The 27,758-nt window shown below is 39.6% G+C and overlaps 1 protein-coding gene across 1 annotated transcript; it reads right to left on the bottom strand.

Moving 5' to 3' along the window:
* Positions 1 to 315: 315 nt before the first annotated feature.
* On the bottom strand, positions 316 to 18,850 carry LZTFL1 (leucine zipper transcription factor like 1). Its single transcript, XM_030551167.1, has 10 exons — positions 18,763 to 18,850; positions 16,641 to 16,765; positions 11,166 to 11,360; positions 10,677 to 10,737; positions 10,134 to 10,202; positions 7,877 to 7,942; positions 7,665 to 7,742; positions 4,722 to 4,895; positions 1,943 to 2,046; positions 316 to 696 (listed from the first exon to the last, which is right to left on the bottom strand). Exons 1-10 carry the CDS (start codon positions 18,763 to 18,765, stop codon positions 678 to 680), a joined length of 894 nt encoding a protein of 297 aa, XP_030407027.1. The 5' UTR covers positions 18,766 to 18,850; the 3' UTR covers positions 316 to 677.
* Positions 18,851 to 27,758: the final 8,908 nt, after the last annotated feature.

The following is a 27,758-nucleotide window of genomic DNA, read 5'->3' as shown; positions in this document are numbered from 1 at the left end:
GAAGCCAGCAAGTATTTGTTTTCCTTTAAATCTGTACTAAACTGTTTGATAACAATAGCTGTCCAATGTACATCTTCTACTAGTAATGTCACTGTTAATTTGAGTACACATTCCTTGATTTCCAAATATTGCATATTTGTCCTCCTTTATCTAATGCACACCCTATATTCAGCAAATAACTTGCACAGAGGAAATCGGGCAGCCAGTAGGAAGACTAATCTTACAAAGTTAGCAGATGGGTGTTTTTCTGCGAAAGTTATGCCCACAGCAAGAAGAAAAAATGTCACATCTTAGGTATGTAAATTGCATCTCACAGCTATGTAGAGAAAAACTAATGAATATTTTATTTTAACAAAAATAAACTCCTCTCTTTGTAAATAATGATCTTAATTTGGTGTTTGCTATTTCCCAGGGAAAGAACAAGGTTAACTATTAAAAAGACAAATAAAGAAACTAAGACACTCTATATACTGTGTTCTCATCTTTCTATTCTTAAGTAAATAAAGTAGGAATTTCAGTTTCCTATCAACAAAAGGTTATTTTTAAGTGTTGGCAGAAGCAGAAAATAAACGATTCAAAACAAATCTCTGAAAGAATTTCAACAAATCCCTTAAATAACACAACACTCTGTTCTCTTTGTGTGGCAGCTTCTTGACAGACCAAATGCTCTTCACATTTTAATCATCTGGTTCGTATCTAAGAAGAAAGAAGTTAAAGCTAGAGAGTATAATATACCTGATAGATATTCAGTCCTCAAAGAGAAAAATCACTTCAACCAATTCCAATTACATCTCTACTCCAATATAACGCTGTCCTCGGGAGCCAAAAAAACTTACTGCGTTATAGGTGAAACTGCATTATATCAAACTTGCTTTGATCTGCCAGAGTGCACAGCCCCATCCCCCTGGAGCACTGCTTTACTGTGTTATATCCAAATTCATGTTATATCGGGTCGCATTATATCGGGGTGAGGTGTACTCATATCCGTGACATTTTAATGGCAATTTACACTGCACAGTTTAGAAGGATCCAACCAACTATTTTTCATTTTTAAAAATCCTCCTTTTAAACACAAACTCATTTGGCCGGTTTAACAGCCCTGCAACCAGTGGAATCAGCCCTGGTGGCCATCCACCAAACCCTAAAGCCACAGGAAGCCAGATTCAGGCTCTCTGTCCCCACTGCAATTTTGGGGTCCCAATGGTCTTTCCCCACCTCTACTTCCTAGCAGCATAGCTCCAATGGAACAGGAACCCCTTAAAGAGATTCTTTCCTACACCCACTCAATAGGGGCCACTCACTGCCCCTACATTGTCTGTCCTTCTTCCCCTGCATGGATGGTGTAATGGGATAGTTCCACACCAAGGAAGGCCTGAGCGGTTAGGTCACTAGCCTAGGATGTGGAAAGCCTGGGTTTAAGTCCATGCTCTGCCACAAACTTCCTGGGTGATTTTGGGCAAGTCACTTCACCTCTCGGTGCTTCAGTTCCCCATCTGCAACTTGAGATGACTGGGAGTCTAGGTACCTACCCAAGCCATGAAGGCAAAAAGTCACCCTTACCCCACCTTGGCATTAGGAACAGGAGAGAATGGTGGTGCAAAAGAAGCAACTGCCACCCAATTCTGCACCTCTGTGCATGGATCTTGTGGGCATGTTTTGACTCCACCATAATCCCATGAAAATTGTTTCCTAAGAATGTGTATGTGCAGCATGACTGCTACTGTAAAGATGCCAATTTAATTTTAATGTTTTTAAAAAATCATTGATATTTGAAGACAAATGGGTCAAAGTTGGCACATCCAAAGTCTGACAACAGCCCTACTGAATTTGTTCCAAAGAGAAGTTAATAAACTGGCTTTAGGAGAATCTGTTTTACATTTATGGAAACAATGTGGAGGTTGAACGGACTTCTTGAGATAACAGATGGAAGAGCACCACTTACCTTGAAAGTCTTCTCCGTAGATCCTTTATCTGCTCATTCTTCTTGGTGAGAATCTCTTTCATGTTGCGGTAGGCAGCTGTCTGCTGGAACTTCTTCTCCAACTCCTGCTCAACAGGATCATCAATGCATTACAATTTTTTAAAAATCTAAAACAGTTTTTTGTTTTTTTTAAAGAACAATTCAATTGTTTCTCTCCTTAGGCTTCATTCCAGTGTTCAGTCTAGCTTTTCCCTGTCCAAAATTTTTGCTGCTGTTATTATCTACTTTTGATCAATATTCAATGGGTATTAATGAAACACTTATGGAACTTTTGGTGATACTGACTGTTATGTAACAAAACTTGTACTAGAAACATTTGGCTTTTGTTTAGATAATGCCTACTACAGTGGGGCTCTGCACAGGTACCATAGTGGTGAACAACCTTATTAAAACAGATATAAAAAAACAAAACAAAAACAAAACAAAAAGAAACACAGCCCCAAAACTTTACCAGACATTGATCTGGGCCCTTTAATAATATCACAAAGTTACAGGCATGCGAACAAACAGCAAATGCAGATTGCATAATTCTAGCCCACAGTTCAAGTATACTCATGACCAAATCAAAGACTGGCTAACTTGGAATACTGCAGAATATCCAGTTACTTCTCTACAATCTACTTGCAAGCCTTCAGTCAAGTAAATGTCATAGTTTGATGCCCTGTGAGCCAAAGCATTCCAGTTGTTTTGGAAAGCCCTATAAATGTGATTTAAAAGCAGTTACATTTCTAAAGACTCATTGTGTGATGGCTCAGAAGTCTACAAGTAACAACATGTATAGCTACCACAAATACAGATTTTAGCTGATAGCCATACAACTTTATGATGTATGCTGCAACCTGTAAAGTAGTATTTTTGTTTCTAAACAAGCTTAGATTTTGTAGGCCCAAATATAAATAGCATAAGATACGTCATTTAAAAAAAATCAGTGTGATTTTATTTTCTTCTCACACCAATAAACATCTGTTCTGCTGAGTAGCTCACACTTGTTCCAGTAATACTAAGGCGCCATCTACCATATCTGAACAAAACAAAGAGAATTCTTAATTACCTAGTACAAAGCTTTCCCAATTATTTCCCTCAATAGAGTTAATGTTCCTTATCTCCTAAGATCAACTTTTAATGCAAGGAGGAGTGTGTTACAGACTTCAAAAGAGAGACTTTTAAAAATATGCATACGTATACATGCTAGTGTCTACTGTTACCATTAGAAAAACATGGAATATATCTTGAACCCCAAACAAGTCTTTCCCTTCATTTCCATATGACAAACTGGATTTCTTCTTTCAGTTTTTAAGATAGCTTTAAAGTAATAGAAAATGACATGGAACAGGGTGAATTGATATGAAGGTATAAAAGAATTTACATTTGAATAGCATCTTTCCTTATGCAGGATTCACAAGTATTTCACAAACTAGACACACAGCATATCAGTGAAATACAGCTAGCTACTCGGTCCAAAATAGCAACCTATCCATGCAAAAGCACGCTACACTACACTACACTACATTGTCTCATTGATGAGACACAATAAGACAAACTGTTCTTCATGAAAAGTATAGTGTCCATACAGTGTAGACAGGACCTTTGTTCTCATGTGGCAACCTCTACATAGTTAGTCTGACAATCCACTTATCTATCTTATGGTAAACTAGGCTCATATCTTCTATCCAATCCTTAAATCACTAAAATTAACCCCACAGGTTGTCATATAACCCCAATGACAGGAAGAAAAAAAGAGGTCATCTAAAAATTTGTATGAAACTAAAGAATGAGGCTGGCAGCCTTGAGACTGTGAGAAACAAAATGTGTTCAGTGGCATTCCGCAACTTTGCTTTTTGTTGTAGATAGTTGCCAATCACATTTCAGACAGAGGACTTCAACAAAAACTATGTTCTCTGTTTCAAATTGAAAGCAAGCTTACCCTCATTTCATGCAAAATTAATATGCTGTTTCCTCACAGCTATACTTGTATATCAGCACAGGTCTAGAAACAATCTGTTAACTAGTGTTCCCTCTACTGGCAATACAGAGAAGAAAAACACAGCATGCAGTGACTCTTTCTGGATGACATCATTAGTTCAAATGTGCACATTATGTCTACATTTTTAAAGCACTGCAGGGGAAGTTGTCAAAGGTAATTATCAAACCAGATGTTCACATCACTTTCAAGATGTAGGGGATCAAATTGAAGAAGTTAATCCCTCTCTCCCCCACCTCACAACAGTGCAGTGTGTCATTTTCAGCTGCCGTCTGTGAATCAGAAATATGTCCAAGGGCAAATTCTGCAATCTTCCACCATTACAGTACTTGCTGTAGACTTTCCAATACAAAACTGGTGTCTCAACTGATTACTAACCATCCAAAGTAGTCAGCTTCCACAAGGCAATCACCACTTTCCTGTGGTGGGAATCTGGGGCTACCAACTTTTCACAGAGGTACAAAAAAGTCTGCTGTCACTGTTCACAATCATTCTGAAATGGCTGCAGAAGCTGTATTTAAGCGTCCATCTGATTGGCATCAACCAGTGGGCTGTGTGCCATATCTACGAAATAGACTCTCTTCACTCTTTAACAAGGGAAGAATATTAAAAAACAAACAAACAAAAAAAACCACACCAAAAGATTGTGTGATGTATCCCTAGCAATCTGCATGCAATATACAGAATCTGTGTTACATTAGTAGATTGCCAAAAAGAGTGAACAAAGAGTTTATCTATACACTACAATAAGAAGCTAACCTTTTCAGCTATAGATAACTGGTCCTGAACCTTGAGTAGGTCATGCTTTGTTGTTACCAAGTTCTCTTCCAAGAACTTTTGGTTTGCAGTACTGTCATTCAGAGTCTTCTCAAACTGGCACCTCAGGGCAGACATTGTATCTTCCAGTTCACTTATATCCTTAGTTATGTTAGTCTTCAAAAGAAGAAATATTAAAATGATTTTTTTTGCAAAATCCTAAATGAAAAGTGTGCATTTTAAATTATATGTTGAAAATGATAACAGAATGTCTTTAAATGGAAAACTGCAGAGCTTTAGATCCCAAATCATTAAAACAATACATGTTTAGACTTCAGAAAGTGGCAATAAATATATTTTAGGGTGAATGGAAAGGCTTCTTTTCTGTCAAGTCAAGATTTCAAATTCTTAGAAACTGCTTCATTTCTCTGTGGCAATTATATTCCATTATCTCCTGTCAGTTATCACTTAGGATATAAATTACACACTGTATGAAGTGTATAAAGAAGTTTACAGAATATAATGAGAACATACATAGCTATACTGTAGTTTTTAAAGCCATTGACATGTTATGAGAGGTGTGTGTGTGTGTGTTGGAGGTGAGATACAAGAAGAATATCTCCATAGTTACCGGGAAAGCATATTCTACCAGCAACTGTTATATCCGGTGAAAAGAAGCAACACACAGTTCCTCGAGCACCAGCCCTGGGTCATGTGTATGTTCAGTTAACTGCCATGTCCATGTACATTAAAATCTCTCATAAGAGAGGTATCTGACGACTAGACTCTTGAAAATAACATTGTGTTGAAACAAAAGAATGACAAATCTCAATGCATTTGTATCAAGACTTAGAAAAGGTTTGAACTATCAGGGCCTCAAAGGAACCAAAATCTAAGAAGGAGGTTCAGGCCTGTTTCATGCTAGGGAGCTAAGAACCAAGAGCAGGAATTCAGTCAATATGGTATTCACTGAGTATCAAAGTTTACTTTATCTTAATAATGTTTTAGGATTGCAGCTGTGTTGAAAGATGCTACATAGTTAGGAAACTGCATTGGTCTCTAGGCATAGTTTGTTCCTCAGTAGTTAACATGCCTTCTCTTCATATTTTGAACTAACTAATGACTGGGTCTCTGGGACAGACATGATCTGTTGTAATTGTGATGAAAGTAATTAGACAGGATGCAAGTATTTTAAGCCCAGGTTAACCTGGTCCATTAAAGCATGATTAGGATAATATAATTTTACTGAGATTCATTTTATTAAAGGCAGAGCGACACCAGCTACACTTAAAAAGCAGACTCCAGCCACCTAATATTTTCAGAGATGAATGTGGATTTCATTAATTCTTCACCTGTCCCCATTAGGAAAACATGTATTTTAGAAGTTCTGTTAACCAGAATAATCCCATGTTGGGTCACAATTCCTTTTAAGAAGGAAATCAAAATCTTTGAAGACTATATTTTAAAAAGGGTAAGCATGGAGGATCTAGGAGACGGCTGAAAAAGATTTCAATCTGTGTAAATATTTCACTGCAAAATAGGTTCAATCACATATATATGTCCATGAAAAGGAGCTGAAGGAGAAGTGGGTGGCCAGGTGGGGGGAAACAACTGTCTTGATGGGAACTGCAGATACTCAACACCTCTGAAAGTTAGGCCAGTTGATGCCTACACAGACAGGCAACAGATGAGACTGGTCTCTAAGCCTTTAAAACTACCAGTGAAATAACTACAGTTATAAAAGACTTAAGTCAGATAAGGAAAGTATTTGCCGTGACCTTTAAATCAAACTACCATTGAATAATATTACTGTATGAAAATAACAGATCCTAAAAATCACTAAGGGGCATTATAATGTATTAAGAAAATAGAGTACATACCATAAACCATTTAGAAAGCAAAATAAAAAGAAACTTGGAATAAAAATATGGAAATTAAGAGGACATACCATTTTTTTAAGACAGGGAATTGATAAACTCACTTCAAAGTTAGTAATATTGCGGTATTAGAAATGTCAACTTTTCAACTTTACTTTCATAAAAGGCAGAAAAAGCTAAATAGGACTAAAACATTTCAACTCATCTTACAAGTTGAACTGAAATATTTAAAAATATTTTTAATAAACTGTTAGGTATTCATATTATTAAGAAAATAAATGTATAGGCCAGAAAAATAAAAATTAAAAAAGGTGAATCAAACACATTTTTTCAATCTGTCAGCAGTTCAGGTTTTTCCACTTCTGTGTTTTTCCTGCAATGGTTAATCATATTTGGATCATCAAATTTTACAGGAGAAATTTGAGACCCTCAATTCAAGTGTAGACAGGTAAAAGTAGGAAGAACTATTTCTGACAAAGCGTTTAAGGTGTATTAGCAATTTAGAGGTCTGTGGGTTTGATAATATACTCGAGTAAGTCAATGGCAAAACTCCCACTGACTTCACTGGTATAGGCTCTGATCCTATTTGTCCATCTTTTTAACCTCTTAAAAGTTTGAATCAAAACAGTATATGCTGGTATACTTTCCAAAAAGAGCTTCGCATACACATAAAGAGAATATACAATAACACTGACCAAGACAGACTGAACATTTTATTGCTGAATCAGAAAGGAAACTAGATGACACCTCTTTACTAACAAAGGAGGAAAAACAAAAATAAGAAAAACAACAGAACAAAACATATTCCTATTAATATCAAACTCATTTGATCTTTATAATACAAAGAAACAAACTTTGGAATGGTACTTACTGATAATTTCCTACCATGGATTAGGTCACATATAAGCATGAAATATTTTTCTTAAAGGATCAGAGCCCTAAATGTTAGTGGGACCATGGCAACCCTAAACAGGACATTTGTATGCCCCACAAAGCCAACTGCACCTCTCAGGTCTTATTGGCTCTACACAACTTGGTAATGCTAATTCAATGGAGAAAAACAGCCAACCTTTTGATCTCCCTGAATCATCTGTAAATCCTTCAGTGATTTCTCTAGTTTTGATTTTTCATCCAATGCACTTGTAGCCTGCAATAAATTGGAAAGACAAAGCTTAATAAAGCAACTTTTACTGGAAATGAGAGAATTACAATTGTGTTCTTTCTATTTAGGTATTTTAAAAATGTACATATATTTACTATCTAGGTTCAAAGTGAGTTTACCTGTGTTTCTATTGTCTTGAGTCTGGTCTTCAGTTTTTCATTTTCTTCTTGAAGTCTTGTAATTTCCTTTCAGTAAATAAAAATTAGTTTTTATCATGAACACTCTTGCATGACTGAATTTGATAGACTTGCAGTTATTTTTAATTATTTCATGCAAATAAACATATTTTCTAGTTTAGAAAAGCTAGCTACTATGTCAGTGCTTAAAGAGAGGACCAGTCAACTGTGGGTCATTGGTTTTTTCTTTATGGGCTTGATCCTGCATGGTCTTGGGCAGCCAGGCCCCAACAGAGCAGAGATCTTAAGCATGTTCTTACCTAAGTATATGAGCAATCGCACTGTAGTCTATAGGACTATTCACATGCTTAAGTTATTTACTGGATCAGGGTCAGAGCACTCAATACCTTGCAGGACCAAACTGCATAAGATAAGGAGTAATATTAACTGAAACAAAGGTAAAATTGCATTTTAGAGATATATATCTTATTCGTGGTATTTGTCAAAATGCTTTCCAATTAACAGGACAGGAAACAATTTATTCATGGTCACTGTTTAAAATGTGACAGATAGGCTCTTCTGAAAGTCAGGCAACCCCTCTCAAAAATCCTTTTAGCCAAGCAGGAGTGCAAGTGATCTTCAAATGTTTATTTTAAAATGTATTTGTTTAGTTTTCATATATATTATGTCAGTGGATCTCAACTAGGGGTATGCGTAATCCTGGGGGTACCCAGAGATCTTCTGGGGGTACATCAATCCATCTAGATATTTGCCTAGTTTTACAACACGCTACATAGAAAGCATCAGCAAAGTCAATACAAACTAGAATTTCATACAGACAATGACTTGTTTATACTGCCCTATATACTATACACTGAAATGTAGGTACAATATTTATATTCCAATTGATTTTATAATTATATGATAAATATGAGAAAGTGAGCAATTTTAGAGTAATAGTGTGCTGTGACACTTTTCACAGAATCATAGATTATTTTTCTATTTTTATGTCTGATGCTGTAATCAAGTTGTTTTTAAGTTAGGTGACACTTGGGGTACACAACACAAATCAGACTCCTGAAAGAGGTACAGTAGTCTGGAAAGGTTGAGAGCCACTGTATTATGTCAATAGTTGGGGAATGAAATAGTTTAAATATTAAGGCTGTGATCCTACTGTTATTTATGTCTATGGACGTAGGACTGGAAGGGACCTCCTGGGTCATCAAGTTTGCAGCCCTGTCATATAATCCCTTTCATGCTTCACTTTATATTAACAATTACTCTCCTGCTTAAAGTTACTCACGTGCCTAATGTGACAATGTTTTATTGGTCACAATAAATTTACATTTCAGCTTTGACCCACCTTTGCAAAAATCATATTTGGATAAAAAACTGCAGTGTAATATTCTATGTGGTGTTGGATGTTCTAATTATATTCGGTTATAAAAAAAAGTAAATTTGTTAAATGCTAATATTCACCTTAAATATAAAAATTAAAAACATAAAGGAGTCTCCATCTTCACTTGATCTCTTGTGACGGAGAAAGAAAATACAGCTCATCACTGAAAAATCTCATGAGAGTCCATGCATTACTAAGTTCTTGTAAAGCTAGTTATATTTCTTTATATTAAGTTTTGGGGTTATTTAGTAGTCTAAACTATTGCGGAATGAATCACCATTAAAACAAATTAATTTGCTTTACAATAAATTTGAAAATCTGTAACAAATGGGAAATTGGAAATTTGTAAAGTTGAAAGGCAAGTTATAATTTTTTTCCTTTTAAACTGTGGTTCAATTAAAATTTAATTTAAACTACTGCAAAAATAAAAATGAAAAACAAGAAACAGAATTTGACTTTGAAAAACGCCAATATCTTATTCACTCCAATGATGAGCTACATTACTTGTGTTTCAATCTACTTCCCAGCAGGAAGTCAAGTCTTATGAAGTATCAGCAAAAATCACCTCCCACTAATCCTATTCATTAAATAGAGAAACTGTAACCACAATCATTTTTTCTAAAATGCATGCAAAATAAGTTTTAATATTTGCAATACACTGAATGCTAAAGCACATAATTTAATGAATCTTCAAAAGTGTTTCACTTATTAAAGTGACTGTAGTTTTGTAGCGTATTAGAGTACCTTCTAAATTGTGTCTAATATATTAAGCAAACCCTGATTACTGGGTAGCATCCTAAGTTCAGTTGAATAAATAAAACGCTCATCAACCCCAAATATGTCAAGGGAAAGAATTCTTACCTTGTTTAGCAGTTCTGATCCACCTTCATTTAATGGAGCAAGTTTAGGCTTAATGAGTTCTGAACTGGGCTAAAGTAATGACAAAGATACAAAAGATTTAAATGATGTGTTTTCTTTCTAGCCTTCTTTTAGTAATTAAAATAATTTCTCCAACTCTATCCTTTCTGATATCTGGTGAAATGAAACCAATGATTGCTTATTCTGAATTAGTTTTATTATTTGTTCAGACTTGGGCTCTCTCATTAAAACTAACAAATCTTATATAGCTTGTTTTCAATTTTTAAAATATTTGCAGAGTAGGGGTTCATGGATCAGTGTTCAAGTTGCCACTTGAGGCACACTGAGCATACGCTAAGAAGAGACTATATATAGATTTTTGAGCTTAACTTTAGGCTGCTATTTTTGAAAATCTTTAAAGGTTACTTCTAACATAAATACCTTTCCTCTTAAGCACAAGGAAATAGTCTATAGTAAACATATTTAACATCTGTAGTGGTTTCATAAGGCATTTGATTATAGTATTTTAGAGTAACAAATCTCTACCTTCTTGTTTGCAGATGTAAATTCTGCCTTTTCAAATTCAGCAACTTGCTCTAACAATTCTCTTGGAGAGAAAAATAAATGGAAACATTAAGTTTATTAGAAAAATAATCCTGTTAAACAATTTACAAGTCTGCTGCTGTGCTTCTTATTCAAGTAAGACTTCAATTAGGTGCACGGGATCAAATCCTAGATCAGTACAAAAAAGGCAACATAAGTATGCCCTATATACAAATAAAAATAAAATTCTAAATAAACAAGTTCTAGGCAAGCAAGATTATTATTTACATGGGCAAAATCACTTCATGAAGAAGTTAACATCATCATTTGTGATCTTTTAACTGAAAAATTGCATCTCAAACTAATCTGTATTGGTATAATACACCACTAAAATAATTTTCTAAGATTAAGAACCGAATATAATAGTATTTAGTCACTTTAACTGTATCAGTGAAACAATTCTCTATTTCTATATAATTCAAATGAGGTTACCGATTTTCCAGCTCAGAGATGTCAGTCTGTAGCTTAAGGTACCACTTTTCAGCCTGTGAAAAGAGTTGGCGTAGAAGTAACACATTGGTGTATGCCGTGTTAATGAGTTCTGATTCCACTTCACTGTGTACTACAGTCTGCAACCCATCCAGTATTTCTGTCACCTCATCTATTGTGAAAGTCTCCTCCACCAGCCTAAACAGAAAAGTTAACAAAAGTCACATGTATCATAAAAATAACAGCTCTGCAGCAATCCAAAAAACTTCACTAGATCAGATAATGCTTGCAACTAACAAAAGGACCTTTTAAAAAAGCTGTGTCGATGTTTGCGGTAGGACGCTGTTGAGAAAAAGGTAAGTATCTTTCTGGAATGTATTAACAATAGTGTTGTAAGTAAGACACAGGAGGTAACTGTTCTGGTCTGCTCGCATTGGTGAGGCCTCCGCTGGAATACTGTGTCTAGTTTTGGGCACCACATTGTACGAAACAAGTGCACAAGTTGGAAAGAGTCCTCAGGCGCGACAAAAATGATAAGAAATTTAGAAAACATGACTTATGAGGAAAGGTTGAAAAAGATGGGGAGGATTTGTCTAGAGACAAGAAGGCTGAGGAGGAACATGATAACATCTTCAAATATGTAAAAGGTTGTTAGGAAGAGGATGGTGATCAATTTTTTTCCCCATGTCTACTGAGGGTAGGACAAGAAGTTTGCAGCAAGGGAGATTCAGGTTAGATATTAGGAAAAACATCAACTATAAAGGACAGTTAAGCACTGGAACAGGTTATCTAGGGAAGCCGTGGAATCCCCATCATTGGATGTTTTTAGAAACAGGTTAGACCTGTCAGGGATTGTCTACGAAGGTAACCTTAATCCTGCCTCAGCATGGTGAGGGGATGGACTAGATGATCTTGAGGTCCATTCCAACCCTACATTTCTATTATTCTAGATAACAATGTCATTAACAATTTGTTTAATATTGTACTTGAATCTGCTCTCTGAAAGTTTTGATTAAATACAAATTTTATAATGTATACATTATTTTGTTTTGGGTCTTAAGTCTAATTTTGATTTACTAACAGTAATATGTAACTCAAGGTTACATTTTCACAGCAATTTAATACATCAATTCCTATTAAGATTAAAAAATTGAAAATAAAAACTTTTGTAGCAATTGTTTAGACTGAAACTTTTCCCTTTTCATACTTCTAAAGCAAGTGTGATCCACTGGACATAATGTACTTGGATCTTCAGAAAGCTTTTGACAAGGTCCCACACTAAAGGCTCTTAAGCCAAGTAAGTAGTCATGAGATAAGAGGTTAAAACAGGGGTTGGCAACCTTTCAGAAGCGGTGTGCCGAGTCTTCATTGATTCACTCTAATTTAAGATTCTGCATGCCGGTAATACATTTTAATGTTTTTTAGAAGGTCTCTCTCTATAAGTTTATATATTATATAACTAAACTAGTGTTGTATTGTAAAATAAACAGGGTTTTCAAAATGTTTAATGAAATTAAAATGTTGATCTTACGCTGCCGGTCCGCTCAGCCCGCTGCTGGTCTGGGGTTCTGTTCACCTAGGCTGGCAGCGGGCTGAGTGGGGCCTTCAGCCGGGACCCCGGCTGGCAACGGTCCGTCAGCCAGAACCCCAGACCAGCAATGGGCTGTGCGGGGCTGGCAGCCAGGACCCAGAGGGCTGAGGGCTGGAGTCAGGGCTGGGTATGTGAGGGGGTGTAGGTGTCAGGGCAGAGGGGGTGCTGGGTATGGGTGGGGGTGCCAGAGTCAGGGCTAGGGTTGCGGGGGCGGTGGGGAATGAAGGAGTCAAGCAGAGGGCTTGGTATGTATGAGAGAGATACAGGGCTCAGGGCAGGGGCCTGGGAGGGTGCGGGGCTCAGGGCAGAGGGCGTACGTAGTGTGTATGTGTGTGGGGGGTCGGGGATCAGGGCTCAGGGGAGAGTGCTGGGTGACTGCCCCCCCCAAAACTCTCAACTCTGCTGCTCCTTGTCCCCTGACTACCCCCTCCTGGGACCCCTGCCCCCAACTGCCCCCCAGGACCCCACCCCCTATCTAAGCATCCCTATTCCTTGTCCCCAGACTGGACTCTACCTTCTACCTGTCCCCTGACTGCCCCGACCCTCATCCACACCCCCATCCCCATCCAGACCCCTGGGACTCCCATGCCTATCCAACCACTCCCTGTCTCCTGACAGGACCCCCAGAACTCCCGACCCATCCAACCCCCGTCAACTCCCTGCCTGCTCCAACCCCTTTACACACCCCTGCCTCCTGACAGGACCCCCAGAACTCCCAATTCATACAACCCCCCCAGCTCCTTGTCCCCTGACCACTCCCTACAGAGACCCCCCACCCTCCTTTCTCCCAGTCCCCTGACTGCCCTGACCCCTCACAGAGACCCCCCACCCTCCTTTCTCCTTGTCCCCTGTTCACTCCCTGCCCCCTCACAAACCCTGGGACTCCCATGCCCCATCCAACCCCCCCCCCCGCCCCTAACCACCTCCCCGGGATCCCACCCCCGCATCCAACCCACCCTGCTCCATGTCCCCTAACTGCCCCCACACCTTATCCAACCCCCCCAGCCCTGGGCCCCTTACCGTGAGGCTCCACACAGAGCTAGATATGCTGCTCCGTGGGAGCACAGAGCCCCGCCCCGCTGGTTGAGCGGGGAGCGTGTCTGCCTCCCCGCGGAGCCAAATGCTGCCCTGGGGAGCGCGCAGCCCCAACCCCCAGAGCGCTGCGCGTGGCAGCAGGGCTCCAGGGGAGGGGATAAGGTGGGGGAAGGGCCAGCAGCTTGCTGTGCTCGGCCCCGCGTTCCGGCCCGGGAGCGCAGACCCCGCGGCTTGCTGTGCCGGGAGAGTGGGGCCATTTGCCCACCCCGTGCGCACAGCTATGCTTCTGCTCCCTGCCCCTGCGGGGGAAGTGGAGGGCAGAGGAGAGCGCGCCGGGCTGGGCAGGATTTTTAGTGGCATGCTGGAGTCCCGGCAGGTTCCAGCGTGCCATTAAAAATTGGCTCGTGAGCCATCTTTGGCACGTGTGCCATAGGTTGCCGACCCCTGGGTTAAAAGATAGGAAACAAACGGTAGGAAAAAAATGATCAGTTTTCACAGTGGACAGAGTAGGGTTCCCCAGCTATTTGTACTGGGACCTACACTGTTCTATAGAGTCATAAATGATCTGGAAAGGGGGATAAACAGTGAGGTGGCAAAGTGTGAGGATGATGTTAAATTACTCAAGATAGTTAAATCCAAAGCTGACTTGAAAGAGTTCCAAAGGGATCTCACTAAACTGGGTGACTCGGCGACAAAACCACAGATGAAATTCAGCATTGATAAGTGAAAAGTAATGCACAATGGAAAACATAATCCCAGCTATAAGTGATGGGATCTGTATTAGAAATAGATCTTGGAGTCATCATGGATAGTTCTCTCAAAATATCTGCTCAATGTGCAGTGGCAGGCAAAAAAAAATTTAACAGAATATTAGAAACCATTAGGAAAGGGATAGGTAGTAAGGCAGAAAATATCATAATGCCACTATACAAATCCATGGCATATCAACAGCTTGAATACTACATGCAGTTCTCGTAAACTCTGGATTCTAGTAAACCAAGGGCCACCTCTGGCCAAGGCCATAGGCATTAGCTTAGAACTGAGAAACTCATAGCTGGAAACCAAACCAGCTCACCTGTATGTTAGTTTGGTTCAAAAGAGGTATTAGTCTTCTAAGAACATAATTAGAGTTTAGACTCTACAAAATGCTTGAAAAATGCTTTAATCTCACTAATTTCACTTGTAATTCCATGCTATAAAGAAATATGTAAGTATTGCTTTATAACTTTAAAAATATTTGCTCTGAACTTGTGAATCTTGGCATGGGCCATTAAGAATTATCACAATACAAAGGATTGATGAATGGCCCTATCACAACTTTGAAATGAGCTGGTCTCATTGACTGGAAGGCCAAATGTAAAAGATAAAACAGGGTCACAGGAAAATATGTCATCTCTTTGCTGTTTGAACTCTAATAGGGCCAGAGTCTCTAAACTGAAGCGAGAGATCCCCCAGGTTTATCCCTGGGATTACCCTGAAATTGACAGGGAACATCTTGAATTGACAGATCACTACAACTCTGTCACTCTAAGGATTTATGTTGCAACTACTTTGTGTTATATGCTTGCTTGGTTTAACTTGTAAATGGTTCTTATTTCTTTTTTCTAGTTAATAATTTTTCTAGTTAGTTTATTACAGAATTAGCTACAGGCATAGTCTTTGGTACAAGATCTAGGGTATCAATTTTCTGGGTTAAGCAACTGGTCTCTTGGGACTGGAAGAAACCTGAATATCACATGCATCTGATGAAGTGAGTATTCACCCATGAAAGCTTATGCTCCAATACGTCTGTTAGTCTATAAGGTGCCACAGGACTCTTTGTTGCTTTTTACAGATCCAGACTAACACGGCTACCCCTCTGATATTAATCACTAAGTCCAGCTTGCCTGGATGGCAAGATAAACGAGAGAGCCTAAGGGGACTGTCTGTGATTCTATGGTAAGACTGATATAGTGATCCAGGAGTTTACATTTGTAACTGGGTTGGTGAAATCTAATTGTAAAACATACCACCAGTTTGGGATGTCAGCCCAGTCCTTGACAGTCTGGCCTGAGGTAGGCACTCATGGTCATGAGCCCGTACAGACAGCAGGACATCCCCATCTCAAAGAAGATATATTAGAATTGGAAAGGTACAGAAAAGGGCAACACAAGTTATTAGGGATATGGAAGAGTTTAGAGAGATTAAAAAAGACTGTTCATCTTAGAAAATAGATGACTAAGGGGACATATGATAGAGACCTATAAGATAATGAATGGCATGGAGAAAGTGAACAAGGAAGTGTTATTTACCTTATCACATAATTTGAGACCCATGAAATTAATAGGCAACAGTTCTAAAACAAACAAAAGGCAGTGCTACTTCACACAACACACAATTAACCTGTGGAATGCATTTTCAGGACATGTTGTGAAGGTCAAAGTATAACTGGGTTCAAAAAAGAATTAGCTAAATTCACGGAGGATAGATTTCTCCATCAGCTAGGATAGTCAGAGAGGCAACTCCATGCTCTGGATGTTCCTAAACTCTGACTGACAGAAAGTGGGCCTGGACTACAGGGGATGGATCACTCAATAGTTGCCCTGCTCCGATTATTTCCTCTGATGCATTGGCCACCCTCAGAGAACAGGCTAGGTGGACCATTGGTCTGGCTCAGTACGGCCGTTCTTATGTTTTATGTTTTCCTTGGCAGGGATATACAGACACATTGCATACAAATTAGCTGTCTTACATACATGTGAGATCAAACATCTTTGATACATAATTTAACAGATGCCTCAGGATTAATCCCTGGCAGAAGAGTCTTGCTCTCCTAGGGCTTTTGCTTTATTATTATTCCCTCCTCATGGTACCTGCTGTCCTTAAGATCCTGAAAGCAAGAATCCACTGTCTTGAGACGGAGGCCACGCTTGGAACGAGCGAAGCGCATGTAATTGATCACTTCATTCTGGTGGTGATCATTTAGACCCAGCTCTGCCTGTGGATCAGGGGACACAGTAAAGGTTAATACATATATGAGATAAACCTAACATAGAAGACTTAGGTCCAGCTCCACAAAGGTATTTAGGCTTCCAATTTCCTTTAATTTCAGTGGAAGTTAGGAATTTAAATACCTTTGTGGATCTGGGTCTTCCTTCCTAAATGGTTTCTGTACTAGCTTTTAAAGTTTAAATACCTTTTTTAAAATTGAAGCTTCTCTCTTAACATTTCAGATAATTAAACTGAAATTTTTTTACAAATAGGATTGACTTTATACTATTGTGTATGCTTTTTATTTACTTTGTGCATTTCTGAGTCAGCTTAAACAATGAAAATAGCCTTGGGATGTTCATCTTTGTTTGCAGTGGACAGAAATTGATGATTTTTTAGGGGAAAAATTGACTTTTTAAATTTAAATCAGTTTTTAAAATTTTGTTATTTAAATTATTATTTTAAAAATAAACATGTTTAAATCTGAATTTAATAAAAAATATGTTAAGGCCTAAATTATTAATAATCTCTTAAAACATTTAAATGAAAAATAAATATGCTGAATCCATCAGCCCCTACCAAAGGCTTATTTTCTATATAAATAATCTACCTTTTGAGGTCAAGCTTTATAAATATGATACATCAGGTCAAGCAGTATTAAGCACTTGTTTTATTTAATAAAAATAAATTTTATGCTGTTTTGTGTGGTAAATTTCAGTTACTATCCTAATTCAGCTTGACACAAGTCATGATCAAAAAGTTAGTAAATAAGTAATATATTCTTCATCATTTTCTAACATATGAAAAACATAAACTTAATTAGAATCTGAAAATATTAAGGTATGTAATTCCTTAAATTAAATGTATGTAGTTTCAGTGTACCCTCCTAGGCAGCACAGAGTACCGAATCTAGTGTCAATGCTCTATTTACTTGTAAATCAACATGTTTTAATGGTTGTATCAACCAATGAGAATGTATCACTTTTTTAGAAAACAACTGAAGTACAAATGGAAAAGTTGATTACAACTGATGATTTAACTTGAGGCTTTACATTTGGTGAGTTACTTCGTCTTGATTTAAACCAATCCACTCTGCCTTTGTTTATTGTTTCCATTCACTAACTATAATGCCTGGCTAAAAACAATAGTGCAGGGAAAGGTTCCGTTTGAATCCAAAGCTAAACGTGCATTTAACGGTAATCAAGAAAACAACACTGGATTCCTAACATTCATAAAACCAATTCACACTGTTTTCTTTTTAAATTGGGTCGGCGGGCAGGGATGACGGCTCAGGGAAGTAATGGTAGGACAGCATGAGGGAGGGAAGAGTCCCCCTGGGGAGAGCCCTCTCTCAGCAGCATTTGCTGTTGTTGGCAAAGCCCCAGCTCCCAGAGCCAGGTGATTTACCTGACAATTTAAGTGTTGTTTAGGGAAGCAAAATAAGCGTCCAACCCTCATGGTTGTGGAGAAAAGCTGGAAAACGTGACCCTCCCCCTCCCAGGCAAATACTGAGCTAACACTGTGGGCTGCTTTCCAAATGCTGCTCTTGGTTTCTAACCCAGTCCCGATGTCTACGCCTGAGGCTGGCGGATGCTGGGAATCATAACAATGGCGCCTACAGTGGCAGCTCCAGCTCGACCCGACCACGACTGACGGCTCGGGCAAAGCCACCCCGGCGCCGCTCAACTAAGCCGCCCAGGGATTTAGGGGGCGGGGTTCAGCGCCTGGTCCCGGGCCGCCCCGCGCTGAGGGACGAGATGGGGGCCCGTCTGTGTACCGGCCCGAGCATCTCGGCCGTTATTCGGCGGGGCTCCCCTGCAGGGCGGCGCCGGGGGGCCGCTCGCTCCTGACGGCCCCAGTAGCGCTGGCCCCGGACAGGCTGGGGGGAGCTGAGTCCCGCGGGAGGGCGGGGCGAGGGAACAGGGATGCTGGGGTAGCGGGCTCAGCATGGCCCCAGAGCCGGTACTGTCCCCAGATAGGCCGGGAGGCAGGTTCGTTACTCACCATGGCGATTCTAACGGGCACTTGGAGGCGACGGTTGATTATACAGCGACGGTTGCCATGGAGACCAAAACCTCGCGAGCTCTTTACTACCATCTCATTGGACGATTCTGGTCACGTGACCGGAAGTAGGAGGGCGCGGCAGCCTAGGAGATTCTTTTGTGCCTTCCGCGGACTTTAGGGGGGCAAGTTAGTGGCTGTGGCGGTTTCCAGGGGAGACGGAGCCGTGAGCTGCTCGCGGAACCTCCCCCCGCCACCCCCTGCACGTTGCACGTGTCCATTAGCCCGTCTCTCGCCCGCGCTGCGGGGAGTGCGTTGCTGTGAGAGCCAGAAGGGGGCGCGCGCCTCCTTTCCACAGCAACTGCTGCTCACCCCGCCCGTTGACTTGCTGGTTGCCCGTTTAACACGTTACCGGTGGGGCGCAGACCTGGCCCCTGTGCAGCCACATGGGGCTGGCCCTGACGCTAGGCTTCACTTCCCAGCCCCCCGCCCCCCGCCTGCTTTACACGGGAGGGGTCGCAGCTGATCCCCTCACAGCCTGGGGCTGCTTCACTCCCTGGCTTGAAGGGTTTCCATTATATGCAGGGTTTACAGTTTGGTTCAATAGCTTTCAACACCCTCCATCCCAGCCCCCACCCGAATTCTTCTAACAGCCCTGCCCCTGCCTTGCAAAGGGGAAAGGTGCTGCAGAGCTGCGACTGCCTCACACCTGTGTAACTTCCCCAACGCCAAGCCAGCCGGTCCCCCGGCAGCGCCGCAGCCAGAGCGGTGCTGGGTGTGGTGATGGCGAGGGCTTTGCATAATGCTCCCACCCTGGGAGATAAGCGATGGGGCGTTTTTGTTTAAATGAACGAGGGGCTACCAAGCCTGGCAGGTGGCAGAGGAAAGGCTGGCAAAGCCAGAGGAGCAATGTTGATTAATTAGGAGAAACCATACCGTGTTGAAGCCAATCTCATGGAGGGTTTTTTGGGGGGGAGGGTGCAAGAGAAGAGGCTGAAACCTATTTTTGAGCCCCTGAAGTTGTCAATACTGAGTCAGGCAGTCGCATTAACAAGGCCTTCCATCTTCCACCTCTCCCAAGCCCTTTTTTCTGCCAGCTAGTCCTCGGTTTTCAAAAATTAACAGGCATGTGAGGAAACTATGGTATTAACAGGGCCAGCGCTACCATTTAGGTGACCTAGGCAATGGCCTAGGGTGCCAAAATTTTGGGGGGCGCTAATTTGCCGGGGAGGGCGGCACGCGGGTCCGGTGGACCTACTGCAGTCATTTTGGCGGACGGTGCGCTGGTCTAAAGTCCGGCGGACCTACCGCAGTCATGCCTGCGGCAGGTCCGCCGGAGTCTTTAGACCAGCGGACCGCCCGCTGGCATCACTGCGGCAGCTGCACCGGAGCCTTTCCAGCAGCGGACCATCCTCTGGCATGACTGTGGTAGGTCCACCGGACCCGCGGGAGGTGGCAAAATGGCCGTCCGCCTAGGGCGTCAGAAACCCTGGCGCCGCTCCTGGGTATTAATCAGTGTCGCCAATCCCACCATCTCATAAAGCAAGAGACAAACTATTAATAATCAGGAGATTTGGTATATAAATCACGAGTTGCTGTTTTTTCAGACATAAAGCAATATAGATCTACTGATGGTTATAAACCTCATTAGTGACTTCTTTAATTTCTAACAGGTCAGAGCTCTGCAAAAACTATATGACTGCACCTGAAAATGCTTTACAAAAATCTTTGAGAAATCCTACTTGTTATTGCCAGATTATATTCAAAAACTATCATATTGTCCTGAGATATGTCAGATAAACATCTACAGCCCATATATAGAAATAAGGGAAGTATATTCATTCTTCACTGAGCTCTTTGAGGTAGTCTTGATTAAACAGGAAGCTCTCAAAGACAGGGTTGGCCCTTGAACAGTTGGGGTCTTCTGTGAACAATGAAACAGGAGATTATATGGCTGATTCGTCACTGCTTTGTGCTATATGTAAAGTGAAGTGACTATAAAAAACAGTTTGGTTACATCTTACATCCACTTGTCATAAGTATGAAGGACAGCTCTAGGTTGTTTCTGAATTCAGAAAAAGCATTTGTAATATGTTATCACTTTAGGACAAACTCTTTGTCTCTGAATGTTTTTCTACAATTAGCACAAACCTTGCAAACTAACAGGCCTGCTTCACTTAGCACAAACTCAGCAGACTGAGAGAACAGGCTGGGAGACATATTTCTTTCTAATAATACAAGCCAAATCTGGGGTCTGTACTGGACCATATTTTCCCAAAAATAATTAATGTATTAATTATTACTTTTAATCCAACAGAAGGAAGACCATGCCACCCTTCTTTCTGCACTATTGCTCATGGGGGTGCTGCCTTCATAGCTGGGCATAGGGCCGGCGCAACCACTAGGTGACCTAGGTGGTCCCGTAGAGCGCCAGGATTTGGGAGGGCAGCATTTCACATTGGTATCTTTGCATTTTGTCAAATTTTCAGTGAACGTGTTCTTAAAACTAACATGTGCTGGGTCATCATCCGAGTCAGCTATAACATGAAATATATGGCAGAATGTGGGTATAACAGAGCAGGAGACATACAATCCGCCCCCATCCCAGAAGTTCAGTCACAAATTTAATTAACACATTTTTTTTTAACAAGTGTCATCAGCATGGAAGCATGTTCTCTGTAATGATGGCCAAAGCATGAAAAGGCATATGAATCTTTAGCGCATCTGGCACATAAATATCTTGTGACAACAGTGCCATGCGAATGCGTGTTCTCACTTTCAGGTTATGTAATTAAGAAGTGGGCAGCATTATCTCCCATAAATGTAAACAAACTTATTTCTCTTTGCAATTGGCTGAACAAGAAGTAGGACTGAGTGGACTTGTAGGGTCTAAAGTTTTACATTGTTTTGTTTTTGAGTGCAGTTATGTAACAAAAAATAAATTTCTGAGTTGCACTTTCATGATAAAGAGATTGCACTACAGTACTTGTAGGAGGTGAATTGGAAAATACTATTTCTTTTGTTTATCATTTTTACAGTGCAAATATTTATAATAAAAATATAAAGTGAGCACTGTACACTTTCTATTGTGTTACAAGTGAAATAGATATATTTGAAAATGTAGAAAAACATCAAAAATATTTAATACATTTCAATTTGTATTCTATTGTTTAACAGCACGATTAATCATGATTAATTTTTTTGAGATAATCGAGTGAGTTAACTGCGAGCACATGTGATGAGCACATGTTTTGGTTAGTGCTGAGTAAAACTGAAACTTAGACCCTCCCAAGGTTTGTTTAAATTAATATTGTGCACCACATATTAAGCAAAAACACAAAACCAAAGCAGCAGGATAAAATAAATGTTATTTATTTTTAGACGCGTACATGAAATGTCATGATAAAGTAAAAGCACTGTTTTTCTCACAGCAAAATATGTATGAGTTTGACACTAGTTTAAAGAGTTTATACTGGTTTTTGCACATTAAAAAAAATACGAGTTTTAGGGCCTGATTCTTATTTACAGTTAAGTTTCTTTACACCACTGTGGTAGTGTAAAGGGGCCTAGCGTAAGTGAGAATCTAGCCCTTATAATTAGATCTTTTTCTTCCCATAGCAGACATTTAAAAATGGAGTTGTACAATTCTCTTGTGAAAACACATTAGTAGTTAGCACTTTATCCAATGTAACATGGCCATCTATCTAGATCAGTAGTTGTCAAACCAGTGTCACCAAGGGCTGGCATTAGCCTTGCTGGGGCCCAGGGCCGAAGCTTGAGCCGATGGGCTTCAAGACTGAGTGTGTATGTGTGTGTTGGGGGGCCCTCAGGTCACAGGCCCCCTGCCTGACGCTGAAGCCTTTGGGATTTGTCTTTGTCTTTCCCACCTAGAACGGTGGGGTTCTGGCTTTGGCTTTGGCTCTGACCCCCCTGTCCAGGATGGCAAGGCGGGCTCAGGCTTCGGTCCCCCCACCTGGGGTCATGTAGCAATTTTTGTTGTCAGAAGGTGGTCTTGATGTAATGAAGTTTGAGAATCCCTGTGCTAGCTGTTTATATTGTGTTCATCACCATGGAATGCGAGCCCCTTGCACAATTAAATTAAATCCATGCTGGTGGTCTCCACAATTTTTGCAGTGGTTTTCATGTTCAAAGTACTTTATGGTAGATTATTAACTAATTAACTACACCCCTGTGAGGAATTATTATCTTCATTTTATAATCAGGGAACTGAGGCCTAGAGCTGGTAGATGACTTGTCCAAGACCACAGAGGGAGTAATTTTCTGTTCAGTTGATGTCCCTCTCCCTTTTTGATGCTTATATTACATTTATTAATCACAGGAGTAGTCTGCGGTAAGGAATCATGTCCAATTAACTTTTGCAATTTTTACAGGATAGATTGCAACTAAACCATGATAGTGAGATATTACCATCATTAAAAGATATGAAATAACTGAAAAATGTCACTAAGTAAACTGGGCTTCAAGTTATTGGTAGTAAGCAACATTAATTTTTTATCTAAACTTGATGGATTCACTATCATTTCAGATACACTGTTGTGAAAGGCATTTCTAATATTCTTTTTTGTTGCTTAATTGATGTGCTTTGTTTCCTTTTGGTAGGAATCTGCTACTCTTTACACATTTGAAAGAACAGAATATGATCAGTGGTTAGGGCAAGTAACTGGGAGTTAGGAATCATTGGTTCTTTTCCTAGTTCTGTCAATGGCTTGCTGTATGACCTTGAGCAAATTACTAACCAGCTATGTGCCTCAGTTTTTCTTCCTGTAAAATGAGGACGATAATGCTCAAGTACCCAACAGAGGTGTAGTTTTGGAAACTTATGAATTCATAAAAAGCTTTTAGATCCTGGGATGGAAGGTACTTTATAAATGCAAAGCATTATTATTAATTAATAGTAATAGAGTACCACTAGAGAACCTTCACTTCTGTATATCACACACCTGCATTTTGACATAATCAGCACATCTGGAATCACTTCTGCCCTGTGTGAGATGAGGAACAAATATGCGTGTTATCCCATAGGAGACACTGAGAGGAATTTCAGGGCTAAACTGGGGAACTCATTTCAACAATAGATGCCCTGTTTAGAACAAAGCAATACTGAAGTCCACCAGATGACAGGTGGTTTGGTTTGAATAAAGACTGAGAGTGGATGGGCCATTACACAAAGTAAAATTATTTCCCCATGCTTCTCTCTCCCCTACCCCCCACAGTTCCTTATATCTCCTTGTGAAGTGTTGGAAATGGGCCATTTTCATTATCAGTACAAACAATTTATTTTTCTCTCCTGCTGACAACAGCTCACCTTAACTGATCACTCTCATAATGTGTATGGTAACACCCATTGTTTCATGTTCTGTGTGTGTGTGTGTATATACATATCTTCCTTCTGTATTTTCCACTGTGTGTGTGTGTGTGTGTGTGTGTGTGTGTGTGTGTGTGTGTGTGTGTGTGTGTGTGTGTGTGTGTGTGTGTGTGTGTGTGTGTGTGTGTATACATATCTTCCTTCTGTATTTTCCACTACATGCATCTGATGACGTGGGCTGTAGCCCACGAAAGCTTAAGCTACAATAAATTTGTTAGTCTGTAAGGTGCAACAAGTACTCCTATTCTTTTTGCGGATACAAACTAACACGCCTACTACTCTGTGACCAGTTATAGAATCTCCATTAATTTGTTCAAAATTTGGGTGGTTTGCTAAAACACAAACAAACTCAAGAATTCTTCTGAGTCTATACATTTAATTAAACAAAATAGTTTTTTGGAAACAAAAGGAAAGAAATAATGATTAAAGTGGTGCATATAAGTTTAGGGGACAGTACTTTAATATGATAGTGAACTCAGACAATTTAATTAAAGTGGGCTATTGTCTCATTAGAATTGGTAAGGCAAGCCTCATCTTTTCATGGACTATATAGATATATCTTCCTTCTGTATTTTCCACTCCATGTATCTGATTAAGTGGGTTTTAGCCCACAAAAGCTTATGTCCAAATAAATTTGTTAGTTTCTAAGGTGCCACAAGTACTCCTCATTGTTTTTATATGAACATTATTCACATTTGCAATAGCTAAAAACATTCATGAGATATCAGCACTCATATTTCAAGTCATAAGCCAACCAGTAACTGTGTGGGCCTGGGAAGACATCTCCCACAGACAGAGAATAGCATAATTGTCCATTATTGAGGTTTTATACTTTCCTTTAAAGCAGAGTGTTATCTGCTGTTGGGAGCTAGGGTATGGGAAAAGATGAAAAAAACAAACCCTTTCCCAGTAATATGAAGTAATTTTTTTGTTTCTACTTGTTTTTGAATGGAAAATTGTGAGGTTGAAGTTCTGATGAGCAAGCTCATCTGGTGATGTACCATTGCCTCAGAATTTGCACAGCCACATGAAGAATCCTCTCAGTAAACAAACAGTAAAGACTAAAGGAACACAGAGTCACATGCTCTGTCAGTGTAAATTGAAGTAGGTCAGGAGCTACCTTTACATTAGCTGAGGATTTAGGCCTTTGTTTTCCGTTGCTTTCAATTGTATTACTCTAGTGGTTTAAGTCTAAAACTACACTATATAGCTACTCCACTGTTGAACAAACATCTTGGTTTAACCAATTAATATTAATCACAGTTCAAGGAAAGCAGCAACTTTATTATTCTTGATACGAGTTTAGTTGCTTGTTCAAAAATTAAGGTTATTTTGATGTTCTTATTTTGTGGAGGAAAGTATATTTGTTTTGAAAATTAAGTCTGTCAGAGACAGGTGTGCTGAATGGAAATAGTTAATTTTAATTAACTATAAATGTAGTATTACAGGAGGAAAATATACGAATAGTGTATACAGAATGTACTTTGGGTGCAAATGTCTTCTGTTTTGTTTTTTGAACATTTATTGTAAGAAAAATCTCATGGAAGTGCTTGAGAGTTGAGAACCACTGAAATATTATTTTTTCCAATTTGAGCTACTGTTAACAAGACCCTATATCCTGCTTTTTCCAGAAATGGCCTGTTTTTTCACATGATGTCTTGGTATCCCAGGAACTTCTTTTTGAGACACCTGGGATATATTGGTTTTTCATTTAATCGGTCAACATGTTCAGATTTTTTTCTTTATAATAAAATGTTTGTTCAGGACATATTGCTATACTAAGTTGAATTTGCTCTGTGTTTACCTGGAGCAAACAATCCAGTGGAATGAGTGTTCAGTGTGATGAACAATGTCTGGAAAGAAAATAAAAAATTCTGATGAGTTTATATACTATCAGAACTGTTCATTTGCTCAAAGTAAAAGTTAAGGCACCTGTTTATTGTTTCATGATAGATTCACTCAGAACATTAATATTTTATGGGGAAAAATCTTCCAAAAATATGCATATGTTTCTGTTGAGTCAGAAGCTGGTAGTTGTGACACCAATATACTTTTAAAAAAGTATAATTTTGTCTTTTGAGTGAATTTTGCACTCTCAAAAATATTGATAGAATAGTGCCTGATTTTTCAGCTTGAAAATATGAGCATCTTAGCTATCATGAAAATGTACAGATGGTCTTTTTTGCAATATGTATCCTTTATTTCATTATCCATAATGCTCTGTGTCAGTCTTTATGGTTTGTCGTTAAAACCATAGAAAAGGACATTTTCAAATGCATATTTCTGACTGATTTTGTGCTCCCATGTGGTCTCAGCTAAAGCCCACTGAAGTCAATAAAAAGTCCCCCATTGACTTCAATTGGCTTTAGATGAGGCCAACGATAACAAGTCCCTACAGATTACTTAACACATGGATCATTGACTAAATGACTTCTGTGGAAGCATCATTTTCAGCTATATTTGATCTGTCAAGTTAGAATGCCTAAGTTATGTGCATAGTCTAGCCATATACTAAAATTAGTACAGAAAGTTTGTTGAACAAACTTTACTACTGCCTTTCAGAATGAAACAACACCCTCTTTCAGTTATTGTTTCCAAAATACCCCAAACCACTGACTAGCTTATATGAACTGGAGTGTTCAGTTTAAAAATCAGGGCCTTGGAGCGGAGCCCAGAGCAGCTCCGGAGCAGAGGAGCTGCAGGTTTTTCCCTGGAGTTTGCCCCAGAGCCGTAGGACAGCTCCAAAACCCTGTTAAAAATATAAAAGTTGGTTTTGAGTTACATAAAGGCAAAGCAAGAGCAGAAACCACCAACTTCACAATCCTCACTCCTAGCATTTAAAAATGTATTGAGATTTTGACGTTTAAAAAAATTCTGTAAATTTTCAAGCCTAAAGGGTAGACCTTCAGCTTAGTAAAGCAAAAATTTGTGCGTCTTATCAGGGGTCCCAGAATTGATGAATCACAGCCTATATATGAGGGAAGGGCGCTGGTATGAAAATTATTGCTAATTTTAATGTCAGCTAAAGTCTATAAAAGGAAGAAGAAGGAAATGATGGTGGGTACCCACGCTCTTCTTAGTAAAGTAATCAAGCTTAAATAAGTTGACAAGTAAATACTATTACCATATTTGGTTGCAATAATGGGTTTCAAATGCTACAGGAATAAACACATTGTAGGTCTGAGAGGACTTGTTGTTCCTATTCTGTACTCTGAAAGAAGGTACTGAGTCAAGTAGGTTTGCAATTCAAAAGGAGTAATAAAAAACATATACTGTATATACTTGTTCATAAGCCAAATATTTTTGGTAAAAAAGTGATGCATCAAAGAGCGGAGATCAGCTTATAAACAAGTCTACACCAAAATTTGATGATTTTAAACTCTATGGAATCATTGAATTGAATATCTAATACATTGTCATTTTGATGTGAACAGCGAATGGCAAACCGCAGACACAGGGAGCTGAGGGGCTCCGTGCCTGCAGATGCTTCAGGTAAACAAAACATCCCGACTTGCCTGCGGCTTACCCTAACAGGCCGGGAGCCAAAGTTTGCCGACCCATTTATTGATGTCAATACTGCAGCCTTTTAAAGTTGCAAAGGCTTTGTTTAGTG

This window comes from Gopherus evgoodei, chromosome 2, assembly GCF_007399415.2.
Source record: "Gopherus evgoodei ecotype Sinaloan lineage chromosome 2, rGopEvg1_v1.p, whole genome shotgun sequence".
NCBI classification, from domain to species: domain Eukaryota; kingdom Metazoa; phylum Chordata; order Testudines; family Testudinidae; genus Gopherus; species Gopherus evgoodei.
This window is presented reverse-complemented; position numbering and strand designations above follow the sequence as displayed.

What these genes read in the sequence shown, in the direction of transcription:
- LZTFL1 (XM_030551167.1), bottom strand. An exon ending in GATCAGAACTGCTAAACAAG is followed by an intron (nt 7,943 to 10,133) that starts GTAAGAATTCTT and finishes ATTTACTGAAAG; the next exon opens with GAAATTACAAGACTTCAAGA. An exon ending in AGTTATCTATAGCTGAAAAG is followed by an intron (nt 2,047 to 4,721) that starts GTTAGCTTCTTA and finishes CCTGTTGAGCAG; the next exon opens with GAGTTGGAGAAGAAGTTCCA.